This window comes from Castanea sativa, chromosome 10 (genome assembly GCF_040712315.1).
Source record: "Castanea sativa cultivar Marrone di Chiusa Pesio chromosome 10, ASM4071231v1".
NCBI classification, from domain to species: domain Eukaryota; kingdom Viridiplantae; phylum Streptophyta; class Magnoliopsida; order Fagales; family Fagaceae; genus Castanea; species Castanea sativa.
In genome coordinates this window covers 35,177,359-35,201,392 of record NC_134022.1, presented here as the reverse complement: position 1 = coordinate 35,201,392, position 24,034 = coordinate 35,177,359, and the positions used below count along the sequence as shown (strand labels likewise).

The 24,034-nt window shown below is 33.2% G+C and overlaps 2 protein-coding genes across 4 annotated transcripts in view; one reads left to right on the top strand and one right to left on the bottom strand.

Moving 5' to 3' along the window:
• Positions 1-726: 726 nt before the first annotated feature.
• LOC142612924 (serine carboxypeptidase-like 2) lies at positions 727-9,446 on the top strand. Of its 3 annotated transcripts, XM_075785098.1 has the most exons (15): positions 727-986; positions 1,162-1,307; positions 2,889-2,965; positions 3,071-3,193; positions 5,953-6,055; positions 6,248-6,285; positions 6,639-6,740; positions 6,832-6,918; positions 7,018-7,173; positions 7,753-7,824; positions 7,908-8,026; positions 8,550-8,663; positions 8,758-8,803; positions 8,913-8,971; positions 9,394-9,446. In XM_075785098.1, the coding sequence occupies exons 1-15, from the start codon at positions 826-828 to the stop codon at positions 9,416-9,418; spliced, it is 1,428 nt and encodes a 475-aa protein (XP_075641213.1). In that variant the 5' UTR covers positions 727-825; the 3' UTR covers positions 9,419-9,446. The 3 variants fall into 3 exon arrangements, with proteins under 3 accessions (XP_075641213.1, XP_075641214.1, XP_075641212.1); XM_075785097.1 differs by lacking the exon at positions 9,394-9,446 and having other exon boundaries at positions 728-986; positions 8,913-9,114; XM_075785099.1 differs by lacking the exons at positions 7,018-7,173; positions 9,394-9,446 and having other exon boundaries at positions 8,913-9,114.
• Positions 9,447-9,979: 533 nt separating this feature from the next.
• Positions 9,980-24,034, bottom strand: part of LOC142612923 (calcium-transporting ATPase 3, endoplasmic reticulum-type) — a 29,117-nt gene continuing 15,062 nt past the window's right edge. Inside the window, exons 18-34 of the mRNA XM_075785096.1 lie at positions 23,759-23,863; positions 22,766-22,962; positions 21,247-21,358; positions 18,484-18,582; positions 18,226-18,371; positions 18,080-18,137; positions 17,366-17,458; positions 16,749-16,799; positions 16,401-16,532; positions 15,930-16,031; positions 15,410-15,464; positions 14,090-14,175; positions 13,282-13,430; positions 12,196-12,301; positions 12,047-12,100; positions 11,052-11,100; positions 9,980-10,471 (exon numbers count right to left, since the gene is read on the bottom strand). Coding sequence (XP_075641211.1) covers positions 10,404-10,471; positions 11,052-11,100; positions 12,047-12,100; positions 12,196-12,301; positions 13,282-13,430; positions 14,090-14,175; positions 15,410-15,464; positions 15,930-16,031; positions 16,401-16,532; positions 16,749-16,799; positions 17,366-17,458; positions 18,080-18,137; positions 18,226-18,371; positions 18,484-18,582; positions 21,247-21,358; positions 22,766-22,962; positions 23,759-23,863 — 1,662 coding nt within the window. The 3' untranslated portion in view covers positions 9,980-10,403. The remainder of the gene's footprint in view (positions 10,472-11,051; positions 11,101-12,046; positions 12,101-12,195; positions 12,302-13,281; positions 13,431-14,089; positions 14,176-15,409; positions 15,465-15,929; positions 16,032-16,400; positions 16,533-16,748; positions 16,800-17,365; positions 17,459-18,079; positions 18,138-18,225; positions 18,372-18,483; positions 18,583-21,246; positions 21,359-22,765; positions 22,963-23,758; positions 23,864-24,034) is intronic.

Below are 24,034 nucleotides of genomic sequence, written 5' to 3'. Positions count from 1 at the left end.
GTGGTGAGAGATTTGAACACTCGATATCTCTATTGAAAAAATAAAAGTCATAATCAGTTGAGTTACAATACTCTTTAGCAAGTATGTTCTTTTCTTAAATGTGATTGAATATTGCAACATTTATATTTTATTTTGATTTGTAAAATGGGATTCTCTCACATGCCTAATCTATTATGGGTTGTGTTAACGGGTACCGCACAGTGCCCATTAACTACAAAAATTTTTACTTTTTTTTTACACAATTTTTTTTTTCTGCCATTTATGTCATTTTTTCAGCTTTATAGGTATTATTTAAGATTTTTTTGACTTTTCTTGGCAAATTTTTTTTGTCCTTTCTGCTCTTAGCTTGGTGCTGGTTAACATTCTCCATCTATTATATATGGTGTGAATTTGAATGGATGTCCTTGAATAAGAAGAGCGATGTCCCTCTCCTCCAGACCGTGCCAACAGGCAACAGCTTTCACGGGAGCTCAGCTAACACACTTCATTAATTTCAGTTTCTCAAACAACTTGCACAACTACTAGTCCAGACCTATTTTGTACTCTTATTCATCATATGCAAGCACCAGTGTTAATTATTAACCTCTTAACAAGAAGATTGCCATGATGGCCCACAGAACCAAAGACAAGTATATAAAATGGACCCCTAGCTTCCATCCTTGGCTTTCTCTACGTAGAAATTCTACACTGTTACGTCTCCACCATGAACCACCCGTTTAGCCCCATATTTCCGTAACTCTTATCCCAGTTTCTTCCTATATATCCACAAATTAATCAAAGAAAAACCCAACCTTGAGAAAAGAAATACCAAGACCAAATGCAATAATGGCAAGACTAGGCTCAATTTTCAGTCTTTACTTATTACACATGTTGGTTCTTCTTCTTCTTCTTCTTTTACAAGCTTGCCCGCAGATTGCATTTTCTGGCTCAATAGTTAAGTTTCTTCCTGGGTTCCAGGGCCCTCTTCCCTTTGAGCTCGAAACCGGGTTAGTACACATGCTTTAGGATAGTCGACTACCTTAGTTCCAAATTGTTTGGAAGTACTTTAGGTAGTTTCTGAATTTCAATAGTGTCATATGTTTAAATGTTCTTAATTTTCTTTGAAGCAAAATAAATATATAACGTTGTGTAACGTTACACTACTAAGTAATAATGTTATAGGTATGTGGGAGTTGGTGAATCAGAGGAAGTGCAACTCTTCTACTACTTTGTCAAGTCCGAAAGCAATCCTAAAGAGGACCCTCTCGTGCTGTGGCTAACCGGTGGCCCCGGTTGCTCTGCCTGGTCAGGGCTTGTCTTTGAAATAGGTGAGACTTGAGGGACCAAAGTCCTTTGAAATATCTAGGTTATTGTACTGGATGCAATATCTTATCATCACAGTCATTTGATAGGACAAGATAAAAAAAAGTTTTAAAAAAAAATTAAAATTTTTTTTCCCTGATTTTATGGTTGAGAGGATATTTTTTTAACTTTTCATTTTAACCATCCATGAGTTTGCATCTAGGTTATTGCATTGGATGCAATATCTTATTATCTCAATCATTTGATTGGACAAGATAAAAGAAAGTTATAAAAAAAAATTAAAACTTTTTTTCCCTGATTTTATGGTTGAGATGATATTTTTTTAACTTTTCATCTTAACCATCCATGAGTTTGCACCTAGGTTATTGCATTGGATGCAATATCTTATCATCACAATCATTTGATAGGACAAGATAAAAAAAAGTTATAATTAAAACTTTTTTTCCCTGATTTTATGGTTGAGATGATATTTTTTAAACTTTTCATCTTAACCATCCATGAGTTTGTATCTAGGTTATTGCATTGGATGTAATATCTTATTATCTCAATCATTTGATTGGACAAGATAAAAAAAAGTTTTTTAAAAAAAAAATTAAAACTTTTTTTTCTCTGATTTTATGGTTGAGATGATATTTTTTTAAAACTTTTCATCCTGACTATCCATGAGTTTGCACGGGATTTAGATCCAAACTTGAGAGCTACATGCAACACTACTTTTTAATTATGGTTTATGCATCTCAAATCTGTTACTTAACTGAGAGGATTCTAGTTAACTTAAGCAATTATGGTGAAGATTGATTGAGGGCTACATATATTCAAATTTTATTTTATTTTATTTATTTATTAAAATGTCAATAACGAAATTATAATACCATATATGTATGTGATTGTCATCTACATACTATGTGTGTAAATATGTACTTTCTATTTTGTTTCTTTCTTCTAAAAAAATAAAATAAAAAAACAAATCATTCAAACGAAAGATATTAATTTTTAATTGTTTAGATATGTTATTAGTAATTGTTGTTGCTAGTTGCTACAACTTCTTAATTCTTATTAAACTCAATTCTAAACTAGCAGAAAAGCCAATCTAGATTCTAAACTAGCATAATTGAAAAGATGACATCATTTTTAGAAGCAACCCCAAATTTGAAAGGTTTAAAGTTCATTTTAACTTCTTTTTTCTAAAATTTTTTTTTTTTTTTTGAGAATATTTTTTCTAAAAGGTGGTTGGTGAGCAAAAGAAAGATGGACTGATTGAGTGGGAAAAAAACCCCCTGTTTTGATTAAAAAGAAAAGATAAAAGAAAGTTGGTAGTTGGTAATTAGGTGAAATTATCTGTTGCACCAAGTGGATTACACTTCCTCTCATATATAAATGTGCCATACATGTAGGTCTCGCATATAAAACTCACATATATTCATGTAAGAAGAAAAGGAAACTTGCACAATAACAGAGTAATTGAAGAGAGCAACTAAATAAAAATAAATAAAGTTTATCAATAAATAAATAAATAAATAAATCAGTTACACAGATTATAAGCACCATGAATAGAGCTAAAAGTTATTGATATATGAATTTTGTAGGTCCATTGAACTTTAAGGTAGAGGAATACAATGGGAGCCTGCCAAAGTTGGTCATAAATCCATACTCTTGGACAAAGGTGAAAATATTTTACCTGTACTTCTAATTTTGTTTCTTTCTTTCCAAATTTCCCACAGTTTTCAATGTATGATGTACATTTGGACGGTGATGATTGAAACGACAGGTATCTAGCATAATATTTGTAGACTCGCCCGTTGGCACCGGATTTTCCTATGCAAAAAATTGGATTGCTGCTCAGTCAGATGACTTCAAACAAGTAGACCAGCTCCACCAATTTCTGATTAGGGTATGCAGCTCCAAATTCCTGCTTGGGAGTGTCCCTGTTATATACTGTAGGATCATAGTTTAACACCTAAACTCAAAGGAAAAAAAGGGAGTAGGCCCAAAGAGCCCAATGAATTTGTAGAAAGTAGATTAGAAAACTAGGTTCTAATGAATTTAAACAACAATCATAGTGGGTAAAAATGACAATAGAATAAAGATAAACTGATTTTATCTAAGGAAAATTGTCCTCGAACACAATCCGAGGACGTTGGTTCTTGTATCTATTTCTTTTGGGGCAGATAACAAATATTATTCTTGATTTTACAGTGTTTTTCCTCTCCATTCTCCAATCCCCTCCCCTCAAGGCCTCCTTTCTATTTTATACTATCTTCCTTCTTTTATCTCTATTCTCCACGTGTAGATCAAATTGCTAGTATTGATCCTTATTCCATCAACACCTTGCTAAAGTTTTTGGGAGTAGCTGTAAGGCTGAAAACTACTGTTCAGGTATCACTTCTTCATTAATGTGGCCAAAGAGTTAGCTACAGAGCATTCAATGCGGTGGTAGCAGCTTTCTCTTAGATTTTTGATAATTTTCCTTTCTCCTGTACTCTCATAATGTATATCATTATCAATAGAATCTCCTGGAACGTTGCTTCTAGATGGCAGACCGTACCTTCTGACCTCTGCTTCGCTCAGCCAAGGAAGCATCCCTTCCGGACCCCCTTCTCGAATCATCATAACCAGACTTTATTCATCAATTCCAACCTCTATAATAATGTTTACCCGTCCTCGGACATCTAGGCGTCCTCGGACCGGGCCCCCGGCCTAATATATACTACTGGGCCTATCATCCCTACATATACCATATAATGATTGCCAAACATAACGTGTCATATCAAGGTGTATAAGGTGATTCGTGAAGTTGGCGATTAATTATTCACTACTTGGTGATTAAAGAAAGAGTAATGATTAACTACTTTGAAAGTAATATTCCTTTCTCTCACATTATAGTGAGTCCTGTTTATAAATTTCACAACGAAATTCATCTTTTATGTGAGAAGAGAAAGCATTACTTTCAAAGTATTGAATAATTTTCCATATGACATTGGTTACAAATAGGAATGGCAATGGGGAGGGGAGGGGCAGGACCAAATGATGGGATCTTTACCTTCCTCTCACATGGTTTTGTCTTATCTCATTCCCGCCTCACCCCATATGACAAGAAAAACTTCCTTACCTCATCCATGCCCCTTGGGGCCTCATCTCACCCTATAAAATTCTACTTCATATTAATTTGCATCATAACTATTACAATTTTTTTTAATAAAATCTGTTTCATTAATATAAATATACTTAAAATTACAACTAAATTTATCCCATAAAATCAAACTAATTTTTAGCAAGAAGTGAATAACATTATCTAAATGTTTAATAAGACAAGATCATAAAAATAATAAAAAAATCGTAATATCCATACATTTAAATAAGCTAGTATTGATTTATTTGTTTAAATAGTAGGGATTTAGTGTATAAAAATTTAAAATTATAGCACTTATTAACACCAGTGTGAGGTTAAAACGTCTAAACTCATTCCGCCCCATGGTAGGGGTTAAAATCTCACCCCATCCCCACCCACCACTTATGTGGGGTGAGAAAAACTCTCGCAAGACAAAGGAGAGAGGGGCAAGACAAAATTGTCATCCCCAAGTACAAGTTCACTAGTTCTAGGGGGATTATATTTCATGAAGCTTCCATTTGTCCTTGTTCCTCTCTAATTGGAATCAATAATAATAATATATTCAACTTGTTTTTGGCCTAACTTTATTTATATATATCTTATTCTTATCTATATAATATCTAAAAACTAAAACATAATATTTGCCACATTAACATTGCAATTTGGTCCACTTCAGTCAATTTCTTGTTCCTCTCTAATTGGAATTAATAATAATAATAATAATAATAATAATAATAACAACAATAATAATATTCAATAATATATTTAACATGATTTCAACGTACCTTTATTTATATAGAGCTTATTCTTATATATATTTATATAATATCTAAAAATTGAAACATAAAATTTATTTATTTAGCATGTTTCTATTAAGTCATATTAGTGTAGCGGTTCGGTTCACTTTGGTCTAATTCAGTCCATTTTCGTCTATTTGGTCCACTCAATCGACTTCAGTCCATTAAATCCACTTTTATAGTGTTTTGGGGAAAAAAGGTTTGTGTAGAAAGAAGAGTTGTTTCATTGACAATTATGTCACATCTTCAGTGTAATGTTGCTAGGTTCTTGATAAAATTACATTTTTCTTATATTATTAAAGTCTTTTTTTTTCTATATCTACTTCCTATTTAGGTTATTCAAGACATATAGAGAAATGAACCATTTGTAATAAGTATTAGAAACAAATTCTAACCACATTATATTATTTACAAAATTTCTCGCCTTATATAATAATTGAATGTAAAATGGATTATGATTCCTTGAAAAAAAAAAATTCTAAATTTAAAACAATTTATAATAACAAATATAGATAGTTTAATGTAGAAAATCTAATATGCTATATCAACTGTATTTTGTTAGAAAATAATCATATCATTTCAAAAATGGTTTAGGACTAATGCTTATAAATCTCTTTTACTATTTTCATTTTTCACTTCAAAAATAAAATCATTAATTTTTTTTTTTTTTGCGCACATTACGCAGGTATGTGACTAGTTATTATTAATTATTGTTGTTGTTAGTAATTGAGATGCATTTTGTAGTGGCTGATTGACCATCCAGAATTTGTTGCGAACCCGATCTACATTGCTGGGGATTCATACTCTGGCATTCCCGTTCCAATCCTCGTTCAACAAATCTCAACTGGTATGAGAATATGAAGTGGATTTATATATGTGAAAGATTCATCTGCAAGTCTTTCTAGTATTTTAAGCACTAAAGGAGCACACATGTTAAGCATTTGCTTTACTTACAGTAATCCATAACCTTTATACTTGTACAGCACTTCTCTTCATTATTGTCCTCTTTGGTTCATTTTAAAATACAATGGCCTTGCAGGAAATGAAGGAGGTATTGAACCATTGATAAATCTCCAGGTTATCTCTCTCTCTCTCTCTCTCTCTCTCTCTCTCTCTCTCTCTCTTAGGGAAGAAGAAGAAAAACTAGCTAGGTTGTTGGTCATTATTGTTACAATATCAATTAACTAATTAAATTCATCATTTCTTATTTGTTTAAGCTTCAAAAACTAGTTTCTCTCTATCAAGTGAATTTGTGGACGTAATATGTACAGAGTGTATATTAATGAGCATGTGATAACATTTATTGAATCAAATATTGCTCCTTAGTTCCAATTGCCAAATGCTACCAAACAGTGTACAAATTATTAATTGATGAAAAAGTTTAGAGCTTCCTCAAAGTTGCTAATCAAATTGTATTTCAATGCTTTCAGGGATACTTACTAGGAAATCCTGTAACAGACCAAAGATCAGATGGAAATTCAGCTATCCCTTACGCTCATGGACTGGGACTCATTTCTAATGAACTCTATGAGGTGATTCAATCCCTCAAAGCTCATAATTCTCCAATATCCCAAGTCATTAGGCACAATGATAACAAATCTAATAAGGCCACCTTTTTTTTAGTCATTGAAGAGAACTTGTGGAGGAGAATTTACAAGTATAAATTCAGAAAATGCAGAGTGTATGCAATATGTTCAGGAATTCTATGAGGTAAGAAAACGTTACATTATATTTGTGAACACATCAACTATTATCGTTTAGTATATATCTATGTGAAACTAATATTTGTATTATAAATTTGATTCTCAGTGTCTTTCAGGAATTAATACTGGACAAATTTTGGAACATTTATGCAATTTTGCTTCTCCTAAGCCGCACGTTATGTTTGATAAGAGAAGATCTCTTTATGAAAACTTGAAAGCATTTTTCAACTCGGACTCATCAGATCCTCAATTAGGATGTCGTGTAACTCCACATCCTCTCTTTACTAATCACTTGAGCACTACATCTAGACATTTTAAATCACGATTTCAGTTATCTTGAACTGTGACACACTGTGTGCAATAAACACTGCCCTTTTAAATTTTGAAATATGCCATAAGGATAGGATAAGATATGTTATTCTTAATCTTTTGCGACCAAGAAAGCCTAGAAAAATTCGACATTTTACAAAATAAAATAACATAGTTATTTTATTCTACCATATTAATGTTAGCTTATAAAACTAAAAATCATGAATCCAATGATCTTTAATGTATCATCCAAAACAGACCCTTTTTTTTTCTTTGATAAGTGGAGAAAGATGATTCAAACCCAAACTCCCTTTATAGAAGAAATGAATAATGTCACTAAAAATTGATTTATAAGGCTCTTGGCAGAACTTTTTGAGATGATAGTAAAATATAGAGACTAACCTAAATCAAGTGTAAGTTCATTTACCTTGAACTCCTCAACTTATACATTGAAAAGACAACAATTTCATTATTACTATTAGTTAATCTCTCCATACTTTTCAATTAAATGACTCATTTTCTGTGCTTGTAGAGTTACGGATATTTGCTTTCACGTTATTGGGCTAACGATGATGATGTCCGCAAAGCTCTTCACATACGACAGGTACAAAATTTGACTCAAAATAAATTGAGGTATCCATTGGACAACGAATTAATATAATAATAATAAAGATCTCGGTTTCACAGGGAAGCATAGGGCAATGGCAGCGTTGCAAATTTGAATTGTATTACACACCCAATGCTGCAGGCAGTTTTGTGTATCACGTTAACCTCAGTACTAAAGGCTACCGTTCTTTAATATACAGGTAATTGATACATTATTGAAATTAGGGTAAAAGATTGTTTTTGTGCCTAAACTTTATAAAATTCTTTTTTCATCCTTATTTTTGTCTTTAAAATATTAAAAAATCATTTTACAACCCCAATTGGTTGGCCATGATTCTTAAAGCCTCATAATATCTATAAGATCCTGAATTCAAAACCTCTTCTTGGAACCACTCGCAAGGAATTTCTCTTTGTAATAAGCTGATGTTTGTAGGACGGAAGAATTGCATACTCCTAAGAGAATAATCAGATACTTAAAGAAATCTGGATATCCTTGTTTGTCAAAAAATTAAAACTATTTACAAAGTTTAAAGATAAAAAAGAACTTTTTAAAGTTGAAGGACTAAAAGCAAACTTTTAGCAAAGTTTAGAGACCAAAATATTTTACTCTTAAAAATTATCATAGTATTGTTCTATTGAATGTAAAACGTATTTACACAATTTTCTTTCACTTTTCCATTAATAGAGGTTAATTATTTTTTTTCCTTTAAAAAAAAATTACAGTGGAGATCATGATATTACTGTGCCATTCCTGGGGACTCAAGCATGGATTAGATCTTTAAACTATTCCATTGTCGATGACTGGAGATCATGGAAAGTCCAGGGCCAAGTTGCAGGGTGAACCCTTGACTTTAAATATTTTGTTCTCTATTTTGATCTTTAAGTTACATCTAAAAAAGTGTTAAACAAGTTTTGAACGATCACGTTTCAGATACACAAGGACTTATTCGAACAAGATGACATTTGCTACCGTGAAGGCAAGAAAAACTCGATCATTTCTATTGTCATTAGGCTTTCTTGGTATTTGGTAATGTAATTTAATAATGATTTCTTTTCTTCTGTTTTGTTGTCCGGTTTTATATTCAGGGTGGAGGGCACACTGCACCTGAGTACAAGCCTAAAGAATGTTTCACAATGTTCAAAAGGTGGACATCACATGAACCATTGTAAATGTAGAAGAGTTGGTTCATTACTTAAACCATGTTATATACATTGGTTTTAAGAAAAACAATTCAACTTAGACATCTCCATGACACTGTCAATTAATAATGAGTTGGTTACTAATTTCTTTCTTGGCTCTTCGCTGGCGTAATTATTTAATTATTCATTCTTTAAATTTTTATATTTGAACTTTCTATTTGGGATAAAGTTACATATGTACTCAAATGTGTTTGGCTCCAAAAACCTCACTTGCCATCCCAGTAAGGTGTAGAGAAGGACAAGCCATTTGAAATGCGTTTCTCAGTAAAATCAACTTTATCATAACATTCGTGTGTGACTCATGACCTTTATATGTTTGCCAAATTATGTGGAATATCCTCAAATAAAATTTTTTAAAAAAATGCAGTGGAGGAGAGAGGCATAGGAGGTGAGAGGACAGGAGATCCATCAAAAGAGCAACTTATCTTTAGCAGCAATCTAAAACTTCCCATAAAAGCTCTGTGAGGATATACAAGGGAGTTCTGAGAGTAAGATAGCAAGCTCAATCTGAGAGACCAACTGAAAATCTGAAAATAATCAAATACTGATAATTGACCATACAACTGCCTAAAGATTCTTCTTCTTCTTCTTCTTCTTCTTCTTCTTCTTCTTCTCTCTCTCTCTCTCTCTCTCTCTCTCTCTCTCTCTCAGTTTAATTGCATGTTGAGTGTCTTAGTGGGAGAGGGGGAAAAAAAATAGAAAAGAAAAAGACGATCCTTCTATTTTGTTTATCATAATGATCAAACGGTGTGGACCATGACAAGTTGATATTCTTAATTATGCTAACATATTAGTTTCTTAAAACACAGCCCTTTCTTCACCAAAAAGGCATTTATAGAATCATGCCTTGAATGATAAGGCATACATGACGCAACCAGTGGAACTTTTTTTCTTTTTTCTTTTTTTGATGAAAACCAGTGGAACTTCTGATTTAGCAATAAACCTCTAAGAACTAAGGAAAAGAAAATAACTTAAATTTTGGTAGATCAAATCAGGCAATATGGATAACAACATAATACTTAATTGAGTAGCTCCTAAAACCCTGGACTGTGAAACCTATATTAAATATTGCATGTAAACTAGTAAATAATTTGTGTAAAAGGCCCAAGATCGATGGCCCTCCTATTTGTCATATGGTACAACATATTATGGCATCTTGTGGATAAGATTGCTCACAAATTACAGAAAGACAATGATATTCTGGAATTGTGTGGGGTACCTCTCACTTTGTGACTTTATCTTTGAAGTGTGAATAGAGATCATAATGAATGAAGAATGCTCCATGTCCATTTCAAGGATGATGCAGTATTGGCGTGAAAAGGATTCATTTTCTTTGTAATCAGGAATCTGTGCAAAATTTGGGTCAAATGATACATCTTACTTATCACGAGATTCCCTTTTTGGAAGCATATCAGGCCTTCTAAATCTGAACTTGAACCTTATACCTACAACAAGAGGGACAGCCATGAAGAAAATTTGATATATATCTGTGTATGAGCATGCAATATACAAAGCTTGACATGAATGCTACTTTGAAAAGCTTTAATCCAGACCACAATTGCTGATGCTTTTATAAGCTGGCCTCTACTTTTTTGATAGTACGATAGGATTTGAACCTATGGCATTCACTTCATAATGATTGTCCTTTACCATCAAACCAAGACACCAATAAATTTCCTTTGTGTAGGTGGGATTTGATCATAGGTCCTTTATTTGACATCAAGAGACTTCTCTAGTTGAATTAACTAGAACCCACATCTAACCTCTACTACTAATGAAGAGACTCACAGACAATTTCATCATCAATTTTGTCACCAAACATTCCTACAACATCCTTCATTAATAACCACTAATCCATCTTGTTCAAAGCTGATTATAAATACAACAAAAGACAGTAAAATCCAAGTGGACAATGCAAATAATGTTCCTAGCATTAACCATAAGACTACAACTAAGAAAGACACAGAAACTAGTGCATTGGTCAAGATAAAAATAGTAAATGCCAGACAAAAGAAGAAATATTACCGTTGGTATTTCTTGAGAAGAACTTCAGCACCTCATCAATGATAATAACCTACACAACATTGATAGTGAAGCTTTGAAATAAGTGGCAAAAATGCATTTTGACAAAATAACAGATGCATTCAGAAGTGCCAGTCACAGAGTGCATGCTTCACACGGTAAAGCATTTAAATGATAATTTATTATTTATTTTAAATAAAACAATTAATTAATCAACTAATAATTTGTTTTTGCAACCTAAATGTATTTTTATTTTTTTCAATTTTATAGTGGTCCTCATCCTTTCATTACCCTATCTAATGAAGTTTGTGCACTTTTTCAAATTTTATGAATAACTATTACCTGCAGCAAATGAAAAATATGATTTTATGTCCCACCAGTCTAGAAGCTTTCACGATAAACCCCATTTCATATAATGTTTAATGAATTTTGACCTTTCAAAATCTTAAATTCATATTCAGCACAAAATTCTCGTTAGAACAACAACCAAGCCTGTAATCCCAAAACCTTTGGGTCAAAAATATTATATAAAAAAAAATCAAGCAATCTATAATAATATTCGCAGGTTAACCCCATAAATCAATTGAATACAGGCTTGAACTAACTTGCTTGATGGAGCATAATATATTCATTTTTGGGTTGTCTCAAAGAATTGTTTTTTCTTTTAGGATTAACTAGCAAAGAATTGTCAGTTTGACATATTTAATCAGGAAGGCCCATCTACACAAATTTAAATCTCAAATAAGGTTATTTCTGCACCTCTAAGACCTCCAAATCTTAGTTAGGGACCAAAACAAAGTAACCTAGCAGCAGCCAATTGTTTTGACCATCAAAGGAAACCCAAACCACTTAAGTAGACAGTATTTTTGCTGCAAATATTATATTTATACAGTTTGAAAGCAGCTAGTGCACTAAAATAATAGTTCAAGGATAGGTGCTAAGCCAATCATTTGGGTAAAATAGCCAACAAACCGAGAACAAGAAAATACATAACATACAGGAAATGAAAGATATAGGACAAGCCTCCACTCAGCCCAAGATAACGGTGTTACCTGCAACAAAATATATTGCGGCTCATTAAATTCATTTATGAAAGGCAATCACTTTAGGAAAAACATAAATGTATCATAAATAAAGGACAACTTACAGAGAAGAGAACTGAAAGTGGACGCACATACAAAATTAGTACGTGAAAGATCATAGTTAGGATGATTGAAGCAACAAGCCATAAATTACTCCAGGGAGGGATAACACTGAGATTAAGCACAGTTAAAAAAAAGAGTCAGTTCTGATGCTTTTTTCTTTTGGTAGAGAACATCAAAAGAAGAGCACAAAATCTATGTATGTATGCAAGCAAGAGAGAAACAGGTCACTTTTTGTTTGCATGCATAAAAGCAACTTAACACAAGTGACTAGTACCTTAAAACTGTACAAGATGGCCATGGAGAGAGAGAGAGAGATTTCTTCACTGATATCTTAGTTTTGGGTTGCCAACTCTAATTATAGAGACTCAATAAAACCATATTTTCTTTCCATTTTGAACACTCCAACATAATTAAGATTTTAAAATCTAGATTTAATAAAAACTGGTCAAATTTGATTGGACCTGGATGCTCAAACAGGCCCCCAACATAGTACCAGTCCCAACCTTACCAGTAATACATCTTTGATGATCATGTTCTCAGAACTACCTAAGTTAGTTTGGATGAAACTACAGAAAGAGAAACTGAATTATAAAAATAAAAATAACAAAAATTGGTTCCTTCTCAATACTGTCTCCAATCGCTTAGAATAAGGACAGAAATTTAAAAACATGTGAGACTATGGTTAAGAAGAACATAGAGATATTGATCAACATGGCTTCTCTGATTTAATCCATCTAGTAAAATAAAATCTGTAAGAACAGTATGGCACTCCCCACTTCAAAGGTGCAGCCAGCTGATTTATAGTGTATGCTATGTCACAGAATCAAATCTAAAAAAATATGCACAATTCCAGACCAACCAGATAAAAAGGACAAAAACATGGTGATGTTTAATTGTTCATAAATTTTCCTTTGACTTCAAATGCTACCTTATAGGAAAGAACTAAATTACATAAAAGGTTGGAAAGTTCTTTTCGCTACTGAATATTATTAAATAATACATTTTTCAGCATTCAAAATAAATGACCTGGGGTGAAAAGGGGGAAAACACAAAAGAAATGAAGATTATAAAACAAATCAAATACTCACAGAAGAGATTGATTTTCACTAAGATTATTCAAAGCATTGAACATCTCAACAACAACAAGCACAGTCATGGACACAGTAGATGGATGTCGATCATTAAATATACTGCAAGGAAAAGTAGTCTCCCTTGTTGCACAAGTGTCAAAATTCATCTGCAATCACAGATATCAGAGTTTCAAAAGGGCAATGCCAATGGTACTTAATACTGGAAGCAATTCTCTAAAAAGAAACTTTTTTTAATTATTTACATAAGTTACAGTGTATCATAGGAAGCATGAGTCAACAAAACATTAAGAAAATCCTTCATTTACTACTATTTTTTTATAAGTAAATAAGTATTTTATTGGAATAAGACTACTTCATGTACAAATGAACACAAAGGAGCCTAAAGCCCTCCATTGACTACTAGTAGGATTCACAGCTACTCCGTTTTTGCTCATATAACAGTATCCGATAAGTATCGTACCAGTATCATATTAGATACTTCTAAAAGATACATACCCAGTCATTTTGGTTTCAATTTTTATCCCCATACCCATAGCCTATCGTCCCCATACTGAACCTTATCAAATACCACAGAATCTTTAATTTATTTATTTTTGTTACCTTGGCTCCAATATGGATTTGGAGGATGCATTTACACTGGCTCCATCCAAAATATTACAGTTAAACACAAAATTAAAGAGATTTAAAAATCCAAAATTTTCAATATAGCTTGCACCAACTAAATAAAGGAAGCCAAATCAAAGATATATTCTCATTCCAATAAGCTAACCAACAACAATAATCCTAACATATAATGAATTCTTACCAATTCTCTGTATGGAAGTCTGGGACCGCTATCAGCATAAACAAACCACCATATGAACCCCGCAATAGTGGCAAGACCAACATAAGCTGCATCAACCAAATTACTCTTTATACGCCTTCAATAGGACTCACATAAGCAAAATAAACAACATGTAAATATACTGTACCCCTGAATCAAGCAACACGGTTTTCTGAAGAAACCAAGTATTAAGAATGCTCAAACACTAAATCATATATCTAACAGAATTAGTTTTAAATGTATACTAATCACCAACCTCTATCTCACAATTGTTACACAATACGCCAATCGTTTTTGGGCCCAAAAGCAGCGATTACAGGATTAATTTTGAGAAATTTCCATGGAGAAAATATTCAATAAATTATAAATGTTTATTCCTTACCTAATTTTGGGCATTTGTTATAGACTGAAATAAACAATACTGTGAACTAAGACAGTGAACCATGACAATTTTTATAGGGAGCAATTTATCCAAGAAATGAATAAGATCAGAAAAATAGATAAATTTAACCAAGCAATTCTCAGTCAGCCCAAAATTAGATACAGGGGGGAAAAATCAAGTCTTTGTGTGGACACAAGATATAGACCCCCCCATTACGCTGACTTATGGATGCAAACGCAAGAAGAAGACAGCCCAACCAGTGGCCTTTGGGATGGAGCCAGCTATTTGTTGGGCCTAAGGCCTAATTAATTAATGTCTAGGATTCACTTTATTTATGTAATTGGTTATTTTCTTTGTCTATATGGTTTAGCAATTTAATTCATTTTCATACCATGTAAGTAGAATTATTTATTCATTTTATTTTATGAGTGAGTAGAATTATTTTATCTTCCCACTAGGATAATATTTTGGAACTCAAATAGGGAACCCAAGTTCAATATTTTTACAATTTAAATGATTAAAATTTTCATTTGAAATTTTCATGATGGTTCAATGCTAATTGCAACCAACCCTAGGTTATTCCTAGGTTTACCACCATGCTTGGTGCCAATTCCAAGCACACCTAAATGTTGATTCCTAGTTTATTTTATTTTTCTGTTCTTTAGTTCTAGTATTGCATCAGTTTTGATTTTCTCCTGTATCAAGTTAACTGGAAGAGGGTAAAAAATAAATAAATAAATAAAAAAGAAAGGAAACTTGATCATAAAGAGCAAGACCAATAATATAAAAAACTCATTTGTGCGTGTGTGATATAATACCCAACCACCCAACCCGAGGTTGATCATGCTGAATCCAACATTATACCGCAATGTGGGAGGGTGTTTCATATAAACAAAACAAAGTATGGCGTTTATGGATACCTCCAATTACCAAATAGCGGAAGAACAACCATCCAGTGACAACAGCTTCATTCACCTGCACATCCATTTTGAATGGGCAGTGATATATCTTGAGAAAAGTGTCAAAACATGAGAAGAAACGCTATTTCTGATCATATAAGAAAACAACTTAATATATTTTAAGATTCATAATTAAATAACATGGTCAGAGGAAAAGGTCTGTTTAGAAAAATATTACCCAAATGTGTTGTATAATCTATTTGCAAGAACAAAGACTTTACCAACACCCCCCAAAGAAAAGCCCACAAACTTTATTTATGTGTTACACCGCCAAAATGTGTTATGCACCCCATTGGGTCTTGAACTCGACTTTACCCTCCATCCCATTATTATGGGAGAAGGAACAGACCCACATGTGTTACGCACCCAGTGGGTCTTCAACCCACGACCTTACCCTCCATCCCATTATTATGGGAGAAGGAACAGTTGAGCTATAGCTCATTGGCCTCACACACAATTTAATACATTAAGAAAGAAATACCTTACGAGGTTTAGCCTTCATCACATCAGAGTCTTGCTTATTAAAACCAATAGCAGTGGCAGGCAGTCCATCAGTAACCAGATTAACCCAGAGCAGCTGGACCTGGATTTCGAGCCCAGGGAAAAGAAGAAGGGGCCGGGGGGGTGTTAGTCATATTTCTAAACCTTAACTCTTTACTTTTGAACAAAAGATAGAAACAGGAAAATGCAAAGGGATTCATAATTTCAAGTGATTGCTACCAACAAGGTAATTAACATTATTTTACAATCTTAATGTAAATACAAACTATTTCTCAACAACAGGTAGTAATGAAGATACCATGCATGGATCCTACAATAATAACATCTATATGTGTTTTTTAATAGAAAGCATTACAATGACAAAATCTTTGTTAAAATAGAGTAGCTCTTTAGTTTTTTGACATAAACTGAGTTGACTGAAAGATCAAAATATGTACACTAATAAACTTACAGGGGCAAGGGTATCAGGAATTCCAAGTACAGCTGCCACAAATATGCAAACTACTTCACCAATATTTGAAGAGATCATGTATCTGATGAACTGCTTTGTATTATTGTATATGGCCCTTCCCTCTGCAACAGCCTGCCCATAATTAAACAATTAGTGTTAACATGTATGGCTCTTCCCTCTGCGACAGCCTGCCCAAAATAAGCAATGAAATATTGAAAAAGATTTCTCTTTTGTCAATTAACAAGATCAAGAGAATAAATTTTCATGAGAGAAAAAAATCATGGGAAGAAAACAGCTAAAGAGAAGACTATGGAAACCCTACTGATAAGGATTGAGAGACTGGCATACCGCAACAATTGTAGCAAAATTGTCATCAGCCAAAACCATATCTGCAGCACTCTGAAAAGGCCAACAATAAAGATAATGAGGAAAATGAAAATAGAAATAACTTTGGTAAATCAGGCAGGTATACCAATCTTAGGAGTACTTTGCAAATCAAGCAAGATTTTGAAAAACTAGTATAACGTATTAGTACTATAACTGTCAATAAATTTAGGATCAAAATTATGTGGATTGAATTTTGCATAACATGACTGAAGACAGTGAATCTTAGTTTAGATTGCCCCTCAATATAACAAGGACCAAGCAAACATTAGGTCAATATCAAAATTATGTAATGTTGCCTTTATATAAATATGTAGGTATTATAAGTCACACACTTATTATGGCACTCAACTTGTTTATTGTCCTTGATATGCACTTTTGTAAAGGGGTCTTAGATAGAAGCCCACCAACTAAATGCCCTTTGGCCAGAAGGAATAGGATAGCTCATGAGAGACTAATGTTTGAAAAACTTCAAACTAGAGAAAATTAATCCCAGTGGCTGGATGGTGCTCATCCAGTGAATGTTTGGGGTTTTTCTATTGCTTTGAACACACACACGCGCGCAAACTTCCTATAAATACCTTGGCAACGGCTGTTCCTGAACCCATTGCAATTCCTATATCTGCTTTTTTCAGTGCAGGAGCATCATTGACACCATCACCAGTCATTGCAACCTAACAGATTCAAGGAATTGTGTTCAAAATTTTAGGGGAAGTGAAAGTAAAACAAATAGGATCAAATACAATGCAACATAAATTAATAAATATTGATACAAAGAGCTAAGAGATATAACAATTAACTTCAAGTAAACCTTATCCAAATAATTTGGTGCTGTTTAAAAGAATCCAATTCAACCAGTCATATTCATCTTCTTAAAGATATTTTAACATATCAAAGCCAATGCCAAATATGTGTAAGTAATGTACAATATCTTTCCCTCCCCTCCTTAGATCTCTCTTGCAAATTGTCTTCTCAACTTAAACACTCCACAATAACACCTATCTTCAAGGATAAGGATAAATAAAGAAAGCAAGAAAGAAAGAAAGAAAGAAATATATATATATATATATATATATATATATATATATATATATATATATAAAACTTCTAGCTATTGTTAGTTTAGTCAATTTTTAAAAGTCTGATAAACATGGTCCACCTTCCTTTTCTTTCGACGCTCTCAAGTAAACAAAATACTCAGATACTGAAAGCAAGCAATAAACTGCATCCCAAACCTAACAATGAACAAGATATCACATGTTCCTAATCACACAAGCATTCTGTGATGGATATACCACTTCATTTTGGTGCTGTAGGGCCTCAACCAGCATCCTTTTATGAGAAGGTTCAACCCTGAAAAATCAGAAGGAAGATACATATTTAATATGATCTATCATATCTCCCATTGGAACTGACTAAACATAGACAAGACATGGTTTACCTGGTGAAAAGCGCCATCCGTTGCAATGCCAGTGTTCGCTGCAATGCTGGAAGTTCCTCAAACTCTGTAGCAGTGAAAGAGTGTCCAGAAAAATCTACCAGATGATCAAAAGCACCTATCTTGTGGCAAAGTGATTCGGCAGTAGACTGAAATTGTGTCTCAAATTAATGAGGCCAGCATAAATATGAAAACAAATACCCTATTCGCCAAAGAAAAAACAAAAGAAAGGGGGAGGGAGTTTCACCAATTTTAAGTTACCTTGTTATCCCCAGTGACAACTATAACACGTATGCCAGCAGTCATACATGAAAGCATAGCATTTCTCACTTCCTCTCTGGGTGGATCTTGCATTCCAACCTTTAAAAGGGAGACAGAGAGGAAAAATCATGCAAGACCAATAAAAAAAAAAGTATGCTTATATATTTTCCAAGTCAAGGTTTTGAAGGATAACCCAAATCTTAATCAGATGGTTCAACAGGAATTAAACTGCTACTAAAAGATCTGATAAACTAAAGTAAATATAGAAATAAACTATCTATAAACCTCAAGAAGTGCCAATAAGCTCTAGCCCAACCAGCACCTCTTCCCCTTATAAGTACTAGGTGGATGGTGAGGTCAAGGGTTCAAGAGCCATCAAGTGCGCATGTAAAATAAATCAATAAACCTCAGGAAGAAGTAGAAGAAGTAGAAGAAGAAGAAGAATGTCAACAATTAGAGTATTTCACATATTCTTTTTCTGTTCCTAGAAAGGATTCAAAAAAAATTCCAACATCCCGAAGTGACTACACCTACAAGTTTACCAGAAAGTTATCTCATCAAACATACATAGACTCAGTACTTAATTCTCTGCCACACAGAAAAAAGTTCCTCTCCACAGAAGTATAAAGATTTTTCTGCTCCTCATGAATCATAAAACAGTTGATGAAAATGGTGACCACATTAGTCTATACAAAGATTGAATACCTAACTTCTGTGAAAGGACAATAACTTTTCTGATAATGCCCTAAACATCCATCTCTGGAAAAACATAGCACCCAAATTAGATAGTTGAACTGAAAATGTCTACAGCCCATCCACCTTTCACCATTATCCCAAAAGAGATGGTTCCCAAATTATAGGGCTAACTGTCAGATCCCCATCCCACACCACCAAGCAAGCGAAAACAGATGCTACCAGACAACTCTTTTGTCCGGAGAACTCCATTTATTCTATACTGGCATCCCACAATACACAAATTGTATAGGGGCCATTAATTTTCAATCCATGTCATTCAATGAGAAATGTGGGAATTCCATGCAAATGGTGATGCGCTGGAATGTAAAATGTTCTACAAACATATATTTGGCTTTGATATTAATAAAATTTCTAACTTTCATGTCAAATATTAATAAAATTTCTAACTTTCATGTCAAAATAATAATAATAACAAAAAAAAGAATAAAAATGAAAATTCAACACATTGCTAATCCAAAACTATTCCTTCTTTTACATTAATTTTCATATTCTATTGTGTAGTAATTGTGTATCAACTACTGTTCCAAAGGGTAAATAATCATATACTATATTGATCTAGGATCTAGGTAAGGCCTCCCACATTCAAATACACAGATAGTCCAACTATTATTTATTCATCAAACATTGATACAAGTGAAAAGGGAAAAAGGAAGGGGGGGGGGGGGGGGGGGTTGACATGAAACATGTGACAATATTGTGCGTGGATTTATTGAACAATACAAAGGTCTATAATAATTGCAATAGTTACATGCAAATTTATTAAAAAAAATGGGACCAATTCTATCTCAACTAGTGATTGATAAATTATCACTAAAGCTTTACAAAAGAGGTGGAGACTATGCCTACCGGCAATACAGACAATCAACCAGAATAAAGCCCCGAATAGCAAATCAAAAAAGTACGCAAACAAGACTACATTCAGCATAATGTCCATTACAGAGTTACTATAATTCACTATTATCCTAGAAAAATGAGTTTCTGAGATGACTTGATCCAAACGTAGTTCACTTTAATTCCAATACACTATTTTTTACTATTTAAAAATGATGCAGTACGAGGTTTGTCAAGAAATGTTCATAGGTATTTAGCAAGAACAAAACAAACACTAAACTTATCGGAAAAAAATAAAAATAAAAATAAAAAAAGAAGGAGAACTGATGTCCAGCTGCTCGCCTCTTTTAGTGGCTCCCTTTTCGACTGGTCTAGGGCTTGGGGACTCACCTCTCGTGATTCTCTCCCCATGTTTCTAAGTTCTCTCTTTTGTAATTAGTTTTCTCTTTGTTTTTTCTTTTCTCTTTTTGTAATCTTTGATATGCCTTATGCCGTCATGCATGAGGTAGTTTTTTGAATATACATCTTTATTACTTATCAAAAAAACAAACACTAGGCTTCACCACCTAGGGCTGCTTAGAATCACTACTAAGCTAGAGAGGAAAATATCAATTCATTATTATTCATCAAATTCATCATAACATCAACATTATGGCAGCCTTCTTTTAGAAGGACTTCCAGGGTTACATCCATAAGGAAGGAAAAATAAGGCCGTAATTATGAGATAAATGAATCCCACAAAATCCTCAATCAAAATCAAATCCAATCAATCACATTAACTATGAAAAATTCCATTAGGATCTAATAAATTAATCACACTTGAGTTCAAAGGGTAGTGGACCTCTATTGTCCAACCATGTATTTGATGGCTTGCATCTGGTGTCTAAATCAAAAGATTTACGTTTTCTCCATTTATACAAGGTTTTGGGGCAAAACCAGGCTAAAATGATAAATATTTTAACTTAAACTATCATAAAAAATTCTAACTTATAATGAAACAGTCTATGTAAGTTGTATGTAAGCTCACCCCTATTAAGAGATTCTATGTCAAATGGCATATGAAATTTACTTTCCATTTCCGCATACTACTATAATCTGTGTTCTAGGCGGCTTAGTGCAAGAATGTGATATAAACACCAAATAAACATAACATTTTGTTAGGCAAAGAAAGCATACCAACCCAATAAATGTAAGATCCTTCTCATCATCAAAAGAAAGAGTATGCTGACCCATAGGCATTGATTTCAAGGCAAGAGCCAGGCATCTCAATGTCTCTTTTCCTGCAAAACTGACCGATAAATTTGTGTTCATACTACCAACAACCAAAAATTAAAGTAGTAAAGATTATGCAGAAATTAATTTACACTTGATCTTCGAAATATTAGCCATAGTTGTAAAAAATATGGAAATAACACACATGAACATCAACTTTCAGCATCAATGGCATGTTGAAGAGGACTAACAAAGAGTTGAGCATCACACTTAAAGGAAGCCTGATATATGCAAGATAGATTGTGGAATCCATCTTGGATTTTTTTTTTTTTTTTTTTTTTTTTGAGTGTCTTAAAACTTAATATGTTTGCTAAGTCAGTCTTTTAAATTTTTTCTTTAATAAGTCATGTGACCTTTTAATTACTCATGCGACCATTCAAGGACAGATTTAGAATCATTAGATTTCATCTGGATTAGCAGTTGTGATCATGTTTTCGCTAGGGAAATATCCTCTATCTAATTTATGGATTTGCCAGAGTTATAACAAATGCTTTTTTGGAGAATGATTGGCTGAAATTTTACACAAGGTTTGTGGCGTTTTCTCCCCCTTTCTCTAGAGGATTGAGTGTGGGTGTTCTCATTAATTTGATAGCTTAAACTAGCTCTCTTATTTCCCTTACTAAATAATTTTATTCTCTAAATCCTTTTTGTTTTTTTAATTAAGAATAATTTTATTGAAAGAAGACTACTTCATACAAAAAGGGGCACAAAGTAGCCAAAAAAATTATATGTACAGAAAGATAAGGACTCTATAAATGCTGGGAAAGATTCACTACTTATAAAGCCCCTAGCACAAGACCAATCAAACAAAGTGCCTACACATAAGGCTACAAGCTGATCCCCCATACTCTCCATATCCTCAAACATACATGATACACATATTGTGCTACCTCCAAATAATCCACATCAAACATAATAGAAACAAATTTCAAATATCCAAGGAATGTTTTCCCATCCAATTCCTCCACCCAAACAAAAGATCAATCACTCTCTCTAGCAAAACCCAGTAGATCCCAAAAGATCTAAAAACAAAGCTCCATAACTGATGTGCCTCCTTGCAATGTAGCAAAAGGTTTCTCTAAATCCCATTTGGATTGCATGAATCAACAATAGTATTTGAACCTTCATTATGTTTCCTTACGGAAAGTATTGAAACAAAATTGACAAGATTAGGTATACGTAACATCCAAAGATATATTTAAAGACATTTTTTCATTTTAAGGAGCATAAGTTCATGAGATGATTGTAGTCATCCCCCAAACCCCCCCCCCCCCACCCAAAAAAAAAAAAAAATTGGTGCATTATTAAATTAGGTATATAAGAAAGACACGTGCTCACACATAAAATATATAAATAATTACAACATGAACAATCAGGGAAAAGAGAAAGGCAGTGAAAGGGTGGAGCACAAAATGAATCAAACCTGTGAAACCTCGATTCCAGCTCGGCTCGAATATCAGCTGTCAGGGGAACAGTGGAACCATCACTATTACACAGAATATTTGTGCATCTAGAAATGATACTTTCTGGAGCACCTTTAGAAAACATAATCTGCTTCTGCTTTCGGCTACAAAGGACACTCATCATTTTACGATCACGAGAAAAATCCAAAACAGAAATCTGCAAATACCATAACCTTAAGCTTACATCAACAAGAAAATAGCAAAATATCAAAACAAACAGAAAATTTTTTGCTACAAAATATTCTATATTGCAAAAGGTTTTTTTTTTTTAAAGATTAATTCTCCTATTTAAGGAATTTCATTCTACTTACAACATCAAGCTTTATACTAACAGCAGTCTTACACAAACTAGAAGTACCATGAATGAAACTATGGGCAATAAACACTTAGAATTAACATGTACAAGGTCTGACTCTTTCCTGGCCAAGCATGACCATGCCCTCTCCCTTCCACCAAAAAGGTAAAAGGAACATCTAACTCACAAGAGAATCAAGGGAAGATAATAAAAGATAAAATATTATGATCCAAAAAAAGTTTTTGATCCTAAAAACCTATCACTCCTCTTTACTTTATCAATAATAATAATATTTTATCACTGCTGACTGCTCTTCCCATAAAGATATTCAAAAATGAGTTGCTGAAGAAAGGCTAAATCAGATCCTATGTTCACACCTTTCCAACATGAGAATTAAATTCTGAATATCATAAGTTCAGAAATATCAAAATATTTATAACTATGTACATTTTTCCCATTGTTTATGAGGGATATTATTGAGTTTTTTCCTTCCCAAAACTGAACTATCTTGGGCAGTCCAGCAACATGAATCAACATTAAATTCAACCATATCCACAAACATTTAAGTTCAACTTGGTCAATTTTGTATACATATACATATATATACAGGTATATGCATAAATTCATACAAAATGTAGGAATCAATTACAAAATAAACCTTTTTAAATTGGCTCTCCCAATAGTGATTACAGTAGGATGCACGCTCATGACTGCTCAGCATATTCAGAGCAGAAGGCATAGAGTCATAACCAGGAAGTCCAACCTGATAACAGAAAGCAACAAAAGCAAGTTTGCAACGTAAAATAAACAAGTGCATGACAAAAAGGTATCATAGGGACTGGGTGAAAAATAAGAATAAGCAACAACAACAGTAATTAGGTGAGCTGGATAATTTTATTAAGGGTCCATTTAGGATCCGCTTATTTTGCAGAAA